Source organism: Perca fluviatilis, chromosome 20, assembly GCF_010015445.1.
Source record: "Perca fluviatilis chromosome 20, GENO_Pfluv_1.0, whole genome shotgun sequence".
Taxonomy (NCBI): Eukaryota; Metazoa; Chordata; class Actinopteri; order Perciformes; family Percidae; genus Perca; species Perca fluviatilis.
In genome coordinates, this window is record NC_053131.1 from 35,154,827 (window position 1) to 35,164,826 (window position 10,000).

At 45.1% G+C, this 10,000-nt stretch overlaps 1 protein-coding gene across 1 annotated transcript in view; it reads right to left on the reverse strand.

Moving 5' to 3' along the window:
* LOC120549006 (AT-rich interactive domain-containing protein 4A-like) overlaps nt 1-10,000 on the reverse strand; it is a 16,359-nt gene that overhangs the window by 5,163 nt on the left and 1,196 nt on the right. The window contains exons 2-5 of the mRNA XM_039785548.1: nt 8,305-8,367; nt 5,815-6,562; nt 2,996-3,481; nt 1,567-2,015 (exon numbers count right to left, since the gene is read on the reverse strand). Coding sequence (XP_039641482.1) covers nt 1,567-2,015; nt 2,996-3,481; nt 5,815-6,562; nt 8,305-8,332 — 1,711 coding nt within the window. The 5' untranslated portion in view covers nt 8,333-8,367. The remainder of the gene's footprint in view (nt 1-1,566; nt 2,016-2,995; nt 3,482-5,814; nt 6,563-8,304; nt 8,368-10,000) is intronic.

The following is a 10,000-nucleotide window of genomic DNA, read 5'->3' on the forward strand; positions in this document are numbered from 1 at the left end:
GCTAACGTTAAACAGTGTAAAGTGTGACTGGATTTCACTGTGGAGGACTTCAACAGGATGTAACAGTCTGCTCAGCAGCGCAGCAGCAGCTGCTGTAGTTGGAATTCATAGATATACAGTAGTAGTACTAGTAGTACTAGTAGTACTACTAGTACTATGTTTATATGGTCGGAGTTAAACAACACAGACGGTGCGTTCGCTTGCAGCTGCCGTCGTCGGAATTAAACAACACACACGGTGCGTTCACTTAAAACAGGTAGCCTCGTGGTGCATTCACAGTAATTGTAAAATACCCTTTTCCCATCTGGGGTTCAACAGCAATATACTGGTGAAATAAGTTATTGTTATTGTTATAGTTATTACATTATTATTAAATCTTTAATTTTGACCATGGCCTTAGCAATAAACAAGTCACTGACTGTTGTTTACTACCCTTGTTTTTTTTCTTATTTTTTTTTTTACTTTATTGAAAAGTACCCGATTCAGGCACCGGAACCGTTTTAAAAGTATCGATTTAGCACCGGAACCGAAAAAAAACCAAACGATACCCAACCCTACTCAAGTTAAACTCTTCCACTCGTTTCCTGTTTCCTGTCTCAAGTTAAACTCTTCCACTTGTTTCCTGTTTCCTGTCTCAAGTTAAACTCTTCCACTCGTTTCCTGTTTCCTGTCTCAAGATAAACTCTTCCACTCGTTTCCTGTTTCCTGTCTCAAGTTAAACTCTTCCACTCGTTTCCTGTTTCCTGTCTCAAGTTAAACTCCTGCCCGTGTCTCGGAGAGAACAGCAGACCAATACGCTTGTGGTGTGCTTGGGCAACTCTGGGTTCAGGTCTGGCCCCATGGGGCTGCAGGGCCAGGGATCGAACCACCAGCCTCCAGATTGGCAGGCAACCGCTCTACCACTGAGCCACAGCCACACCTATGTGTGTGTGTGTGTTACTGTGTGTATGTGTGTGTTACTGTGTGTGTGTGTGTGTGTTACTGTGTGTGTGTGTGCGTATTCTGTGTGTGTTACTGTGCGTGTTACTGTGTGTTACTGTGTGTGTGCGTGTTACTGTGTGTGTTACTTGTGTGTTACTGTGTTACTGTGTGTGTGCGTGTTACTGTGTGTGTTACTGTGTGGTGCACTGTATGTGTGTGTTACGTGTTATGTGTGTGTTACGTGTGTATGGGTGTATTGTGTGTTACTGTGTGTGTGTGTGTGTGTGTGTGGTACTGTGTTCTTGTGTGTGTTACTTGTGTGTGTTACTGTGTGTGTGTTGATTTGTGTGTTACTGTGTGTTGTTATGTGTGTGTGTGTTACTGTGTGTGTGTCGTGTTACTGTGTGTGTGTGTGTGTGCGTGTTACTGTGTGTGTGTGTGTGTGTGTTACCGTGTGTGTGTGTGTTATTGTGTGGCGTGTGTGTGTGTGTGTGTGTGTGTGTGTGTGTGTGTGTGTGGTGTGTGTGTGTGTGTGTGTGTGTGGTCGTGTGTGTGTGTGTGTGTGTGTGTGTGTGTGTGTGTGTGTGTGTGTGTGTGTGTGTGTGTGTGTGTGTGTGTGTGTGTGTGTGTGTGTGTGTGTCTCACCTCTGTCCTTGGCGTCCTGCAGTGACAGCAGCGATGTGGACGATGACGAGGCGCTGCCATCAAAGCCAGGACTGGAGTCTCCTTCCTGCTCGGCCCTGGCCGGTCCCCGGTCCTCCTCCTCGCCGCTGGGGACCGGCAGGAAGGGGGGGGGCAGTGGGGAGACGTTGAGGATGGGGGGCAGCAGGGGGGGAGGGGGCGGCTGAGACTCCCTCATCATCAGCAGCAGCTGCTCCGGCGCCGTGCACAACTTCTCCTTCTCATCCGGCTCGTCCAGGTCCACCTCGTGGCAGACCAGCGCCTCTGGGCCCAGCTCAGGCTCCAGGTCCTCAGCGGGGGAGGGCTCCGGGGCCGCCGCCGTTGGCTCTGCCAGCTCGGCCAGGGCCGCCGCCGCCGCCGCCGGGGCCGACACCCGGTCCGCCAGGGCAGGGGGGGGCGTCCCAGCATCAGACCTGAAAAGATTCATCCATTAGGTTTATTTCCATCCTTTTCCTCCTTTCTTTTATCCTACTTTCATTCCCTCCGTACACACTTACTTTAACACTTAAACAACAAACATAAAGTGCAGAGCTGCGAAGATTAATCTCCAACTATTCTGATAATCATGAATCAGTCCGATTCATTTTTTAAGATAGAATACTTCAGATACAGTATTAGGGGACCACTAAGGCCTATATAAAAGAGACTTCAGATACAGTATTAGGGGACCACTAAGGTCTATATAAAAGAGACTTCAGATACAGTATTAGGGGACCACTAAGGCCTATATAAAAGACTTCAGATACAGTATTAGGGGACCACTAAGATCTATATAAAAGAGACTTCAGATACAGTATTAGGGGACCACTAAGGTCTATATAAAAGAGACTTGAGATACAGTATTAGGGGACCACTAAGGTCTATATAAAAGAGACTTGAGATACAGTATTAGGGGACCACTAAGGTCTATATAAAAGAGACTTGAGATACAGTATTAGGGGACCACTAAGGTCTATATAAAAGAGACTTCAGATACAGTATTAGGGGACCACTAAGGTCTATATAAAGAGACTTCAGATACAGTATTAGGGGACCACTAAGGTCTATATAAAGAGACTTCAGATACAGTATTAGGGGACCACTAAGGTCTATATAAAAGAGACTTCAGATACAGTATTAGGGGACCACTAAGGTCTATATAAAGAGACTTCAGATACAGTATTAGGGGACCACTAAGGTCTATATAAAAGCATCCCAAGAGCAGCATGTCATGGGACCTTTAAAGCACCAATAGTCAACCATACAATATCGACATCGAGGTATTTGGTCAAAAATATCGTGATATTTGGTTTTCTCTACATCGCCCAGTCCTAACAGATTTTCTGACATTTTAGAGACCAAACAACTAATCCTTCTTTCAGGAAACAAGCGAATAAGTAAGTCACAGCCTTACCCAGCATGCATCTCTGTCTCCTTGGGGGCTGCGCCTGTCAGCCGCTCCTCTGACGCCTCCCTCGGCGTCTCCTCGGCGAGGCGAGGCCGGTCCTCTGCCTTCGCCCCTCCCTCGCTCCTCCTCTCCCTGACAGGCGACGCCAGAGTTTCCTCCTGCTTCCTGTCGGGTCGGAGCTTCTTGTCCGGCGTGCGCTGCTCGGCTGCTTTACGTTTCAGAGCGGCGCCGCTCCTCTGCTCGGGCGCCGGCGCGGCCTCCTCCTCTTCCTCGGAGGCGGAGTCTGTGTCCGAGCTGGCGGGGGCCGCGGGGGGGGCCGCGGGCTCGGGGGGGGGCAGGCGCTGCGTGGGGAGGCAGTGGAGGACGACCATGGGCTCGTCCTGTCTCTTCAGGACGCCGCGCGGAGGAGACGCCACGCCGGCGGCGCTGCAGAGGGGGATTCTGGGAGGAGTCTCGGAGCCCGTCCCCTGCAGGATGGCTCTGCGACTAGGGCTGCTCGATTATGGAAAAAATATAATCACGATTATTTAGGTCAATATTGAAATCACGATAATTTAACACGATTAAAGATGTTGCAATTATTAAAAAACAGTGTAAAAAGTTAAATAAATCAACAGTAAAGTTGTAAGTTGAGAGTGAGACAGTAGAGTTGAGAATGAGACAGTAGAGTTGAGAGTGAGACTGTGTTGAGAGTGAGACAGTAGAGTTGAGAGTGAGACAGTAGAGTTGAGAATGAGACAGTAGAGTTGAGAATGAGACAGTAGAGTTGAGAATGAGACAGTAGAGTTGAGAGTGAGACTGTGTTGAGAGTGAGACAGTAGAGTTGAGAGTGAGACAGTCGAGTTGAGAGTGAGAGTGAGACTGTTGAGAGTGAGACAGTAGAGTTGAGAGTGAGACTGTGTGTTGACAGTGAAGACAGTAGAGTTGAGAGTGAGACAGTAGAGTTGAGAGTGAGACTGTAGAGTTGAGAGTGAGACTGTGTTGAGAGTGAGACAGTAGAGTTGAGAGTGAGACAGTAGAGGTGAGAGTGAGACAGTAGAGTTGAGAGTGAGACTGTGTTGAGAGTGAGACAGTAGAGTTGAGAGTGAGACTGTGTTGAGAGTGAGACAGTAGAGTTGAGAGTGAGACTGTGTGTTGACAGTGAAGACAGTAGAGTTGAGAGTGAGACAGTAGAGTTGAGAGTGAGAGTGAGACTGTGTTGAGAGTGAGACAGTAGAGTTGAGAGTGAGAGTGAGACTGTGTTCAGAGTGAGACAGTAGAGTTGAGAGTGAGACTGTGTGTTGACAGTGAAGACAGTAGAGTTGAGAGTGAGACAGTAGAGTTGAGAGTGAGACAGTAGAGTGAGAGGGAGAGACTGTGTTGAGAGTAAGACAGTAGAGTTGAGAGTGAGAGAGACTGTGTTGAGAGTGAGACAGTAGAGTTGAGAGTGAGACAGTAGAGTTGAGAGTGAGACTGTTGAGAGTGAGACAGAAGAGTTGAGAGTGAGACAATAGAGTTGAGAGTGAGAGTGAGACTGTGTTGAGAGTGAGACAGTAGAGTTGAGAGTGAGACTGTGTGTTGACAGTGAAGACAGTAGAGTTGAGAGTGAGACAGTAGAGTTGAGAGTGAGACTGTGTTGAGAGTGAGACTGTGTTGAGAGTGAGACAGTAGAGTTGAGAGTGAGACAGTAGAGTTGAGAGTGAGACTGTGTTGAGAGTGAGACAGTAGAGTTGAGAGTGAGACTGTGTGTTGACAGTGAAGACAGTAGAGTTGAGAGTGAGACTGTAGAGTTGACAGTGAAGACTGTAGAGTAGAGAGTGAGACAGTAGAGTTGAGAGTGAGACAGTAGAGTAGAGAGTGAGACAGTAGAGTAGAGAGTGAGACAGTAGAGTAGAGAGTGAGACTGTGTTGAGAGTAAGACAGTAGAGTTGAGAGTGAGACAGTAGAGTTGAGAGTGAAAGTGAGACTGTGTTGAGAGTGAGACAGTAGAGTTGAGAGTGAGAGTGAGACTGTGTTGAGAGTGACACAGTAGAGTTGAGAGTGAGACTGTGTTGAGAGTGAGACAGTAGAGTAGAGAGTGAGACAGTAGAGTTGAGAGTGAGACAGTAGAGTAGAGAGTAAGACAGTAGAGTTGAGAGTGAGACAGTAGAGTTGAGAGTGAGACTGTGTTGAGAGTGAGACAGTAGAGTTGAGAGTGAGACAGTAGAGTAGAGAGTGATAGAGCTGCTCCCTCTTAATGGACTAATCAGTGGTTTTGGTCTTAGTCAGCTTAGATCTCTGTAGTCCATTAGTCATGTCTGATGCTGTTTTCATGCTGAATGACTTATTACCAAGAAACATACGAGCTCATCTCTGGTAAACACAAGAATTAAGGGTTGACCTTTGACCTCACAGATATCACCGTGAAACCTACTTTGATTACTTTCATTAAGGCAGTTATTTGTTGTATTACACGTTCTCTGAAATGTGTTTAAATATGCAAAGGAGGCGTTATCTTATTCAATATATGCATCCTTTTAGCATGACTCTTAGTGGAGAAACTCGATTAAATCAACTAATCGGTACAGTTGAATGAGTGTTAGTCAACTAAGAAGTTCTTCAATCGAGCACAGCCCTAAAAAACAGCAGAAAAAGTTAAATAAATCAACAGTAAACATCACATACAGCTGTGAGCTTTACTTTAATACTTGTCCTATTGAAACTTTATTTTAACAAAAGAGAAAATCAGAGTTTACTGCAAAGCGTAATGAGCTAAATAATAGTTTCTCTAGATTATTCTGTTTCTGAGATCACTGGGAGCCGAAATCATCATCACGATTATATTTAGATTAATTGCAGAGCCCTACCTGCGACCTTTGACCCTGGGGGAGGACAGCGGCGTGGACATTGGCGTGGACATTGGCGTGGACAGCGGCGTGGACTGGCTGTCCTTGTCCTCTGCAGCCGGGCGCGGTGGCGAGGACAGACGCTTCTCAGGGGACGTCTTTTTGGCGTGGGGGGGAGGCAGCGGCGTCCTGCAGGGGGTCGCCACGGCGACAGCGGCGAGCGCTTCCTGTCCCGGAGACGTCTCGTTGGTCGCCTCGGGAACACACGCCTTCTTCGCGACTCGCTCTGGCGCCGTGGACGTTTTAGTCTCCTCGTCGAGGTGAACGAGCAGCAAGGCGGCTTCCACCGCAGGCTCCGCCCCCTGCTCCGCCTCCTCCTCCTCTGATTGGCTCAGGGGTTTGTCAGGTTTCTCCAGAGGCATGCTGGGACGCGGTGGTGTCGCGGCGACAGGCGACTCCGAGACGGGAACGCCGTCGTTAGCGCCGTCGTCGTTACCAGCTGTTGGGACATCAGCGACCTCACTCGGCTCCTCCTCTTCCTCCTTTACCTCCTCCTCTTCCTCCTTCTCCTCTTCTTCTTCTTCTTCTTCCTCCTTTTCCTCCTCCTTCTCCTCTTTCTCCTCCTCCTCTTCCTCCTTCACCTCCTTCACCTCCTCCTCCTCCTCTTCCTCTTGGCAGGGCGGGGCTTCACTCCTCCCTTGCCATGGCGAAGGCTTCTTCTCAGGCGTGTCTCCTGAGTCGCTGTCCTCTGACGAGTTCCCAGAATCCTCTGCGTGGAGACAGAGCAGTGGGTTGGTTAGTGGGGGATCAATACACAGACGCCAAGTATGGATCTATTATCATATATAATATATATATAATATATATTATCATATATAATATATATATAATATATATTATATATATATATAATATATATATATATAATATATATTATATATATATTATATATATACAATATATATATATAATATATATTATATATGTGTTGGTCAGTCTGTCTGCTTGATAATCTGATTTTGCAGCAATACAACTGAAGTAAGAGGAACAAACAGAGAAATGTGTCTTTTTAGATAAAACAGATGTTGACAAAGTTTCCTTTTGGGGACATCAGTTGAAATTGGGAAAAATCTGAAGTTGGGAAAAAGTTAATACATTGCAATATATCGCAGAATATTGCAGTGTGTTTAAAATCGCAATAATATCGTATCGTGACATAAGTATCGTGATGAGTATGTGATTTTTGTTGTATATTGATCATAGTACGGTAGTTCGATGTTATTGAACGTGATGATATATATAATAGTCTATTATGATATGAGCGATAAGTATCGTGATTATGTTTTGTTTGTACGTTATAAGTATCGGAGATATGTATCGTAGTGTATGAGTCTAAGTATCGTGATGATATCGTGTGGATGTATCATGACGTATGTATCGTGACATGAGTATCGTGATGATATCGTAGCGTGATGATATCATAGCGTGATGATATTGTAGCGTGATATATCGTAGCGTGATATATCGTAGCGTGACATAAGTATCGTGATATATCGTATCGTGACATAAGTGCCGCAATGATATCGTACCGTGACATAAGTATCGCGATGATATCGTACCGTGACATAAGTATCGTGATGATATCGTACCGTGACATAAGTATCGCGATGATATCGTACCGTGACATAAGTATCGGATGATATCGATCGTATAGTACCGTGATATATCGTCGTGACATAAGTATCGCGATGATATCGTAGCGTGACATAAGTATCGTGATATACGTAGCGTGACATAAGTGCCGCGATGATATCGTAGCGTGACATAAGTATCGCGATGATATCGTAGCGTGACATAAGTATCGTGATGATATCGTATCGTGACATAAGTATCGTGATGATATCGTATTGTGATGATATTGTATCATGACATGAGTATCGTATCGTGACATGAGTATCGTGATGATATCGTAGCGTGATGATATCATAGCGTGATGATATTGTAGCGTGATATATCGTAGCGTATATACGTAGCGTACATATATCGTGTAGATTAATTAGATAACAAATAGTAATGGGATATGTGGTCATAGTACGATATCTCAAGTATATCGTGAATAAAGATATGTATGGATCGTAACGATTAGTATCTTTCGATCTGATGTAGCGTGCTATCGTGATATATCGTGTCGTGACATAGTGCGCAGAAGTGCCGTACACAATGCATATTCGTGCTCATAGTATCGTGATGATATACCTAGTATCGTGATATATCGTATCGTGATAAGTATTGATGATATGTTATATCGTGGACATAAGTATCGTGATGATATCGTATCGTGACATGGGTATCGTAATAATATCGTATCGTGACATAAGTATCGTGATGATATCGTATCGTGACATGGGTATCGTGATAATATCGTATCGTGAGGCCTCTGGTGATTCCCACTCCTATTGGTTAGTTACGTCTCTCTAAAACATGCGGTGATGAAACAGGAAGTGTTCTCACCGTTGGACGCTCTGTCTGAGTCGTACATCCCCGATGTTCTCCTGGTTCTCCTGCGAGGCGTGTCTGCAGGGAGACCACACGTCAAACATCGGTCGCGTTTACACCACTTATGCTATCACACTAACAAGCTAAGAATACACAAGAAAGCACCCTTAAAGGTAGGGCTGGGCAATATATCGCTATTTATATATATATATATATATATATATATATATATATATATATATATATATATATATATAAATATATATATATATATGAGACTAGACATCGTCCTAGATTTTGGATATCATAATATGACATAAGTGTCTGTTCCTGGTTTTAAAGGCTGCATTACAGTAAAGTGATGTCATGTTCTGACCTCACCAGACTGTTTCACCTTTACCCTCTTACTCATTATATCCTCATTACTGATGATTATTGATCTAAAATCTCAGTGTGAAGATATTTTGTTAAAGCACCGATAGTCAACACTACAATATCGCCGCAATATCGATATCGAGGTATTTGGTCAAGAATATGGTGATATCTGATTTTCTCCATATCGCCCAGCCCTACTTAAAGGTCTTAACACGGTATTTATTTTAAACATTACGGTATTTATTTAATCCAACAAAAAAGGACAAAAAAGTATGTAATACTTTGTCAACAAAACCCTAAACTTTTAAGGCCTTATTTTTTAATTTAAAAGGTGCTGTAGGTAGGATTGTGAAGATCCAGGACTTAGCCAAAACATTTGAACATCAACAACTACTTAGTCCCTCCCCCACTTCCTGCTAAAGCCCAAAACGGTCTCCTAAGCCCGTCCCCCCACAAGGGAGAATGAATGTGTGTGCATGTGATTGACACGCAGTTAGACACCCCCCTGGCCCTGACTGGTGCATCTGAACAGTTAGACACCCCTGGCTGATTGGTGCATCTGAACAGTTAGACACCCCCCCTGGCCCTGATTGGTGCATCTGAACAGTTAGACACCCCCCCTGGCCCTGATTGGTGCATCTGAACAGTTAGACACCCCCCCTGGCCCTGATTGGTGCATCTGAACAGGGAGCGGTGGATTTTTGAAAAGGCTGTAGGTGGAGCCAGAGGAGCTGGATTTCTTTTAAAATGACCTGCTTCATGTAGTTCTACTGGAACATAGGGTCAGTTTCAGCAGATATGACACAAAGGTAGTTTTCTAAGGCTTACCTGCTGCACCTTTAATGTCAGACTTTAAAACCCTGCAGGTATCCTGACTAACAGTTTGAGCGATACAGATTCTCCGCTGAGGGAAAATGTAAAAAATGCAGACAGATCGGATCTGTTCACTCTCTAAACTCTCCCTCCCTCCGAAGAGAAGCTCTTACAGTTCTGGCCCAGAGGTCCGGGAAGCTTTTTATACCAGAATTCAATCTGAAACTGTAAACATAAACTGGCGGTCTAGCCCGGTTAAAAGAGCGCCACATGCGTGACGTTGAAAACAAACGCTTGTAAACTAAGTTTTCAGAAACCACATCAGTGGACCCTGCAGGTCTGAGCGCGCAGGCCGGTTACACACTGGAAGCGTCGCGCGAGCGTGTCAGCCGCGTGGCGTGTCCGTTTATATTTGGGCTCCCATGTTAACAGGTCAGAGCGTACACGCTGCCGGCGAGACGCCAGCGTGTTGGAAGCGTTTCCAGGCAACATAGAATAGGAATAGAATTTATATGTCGTTTAG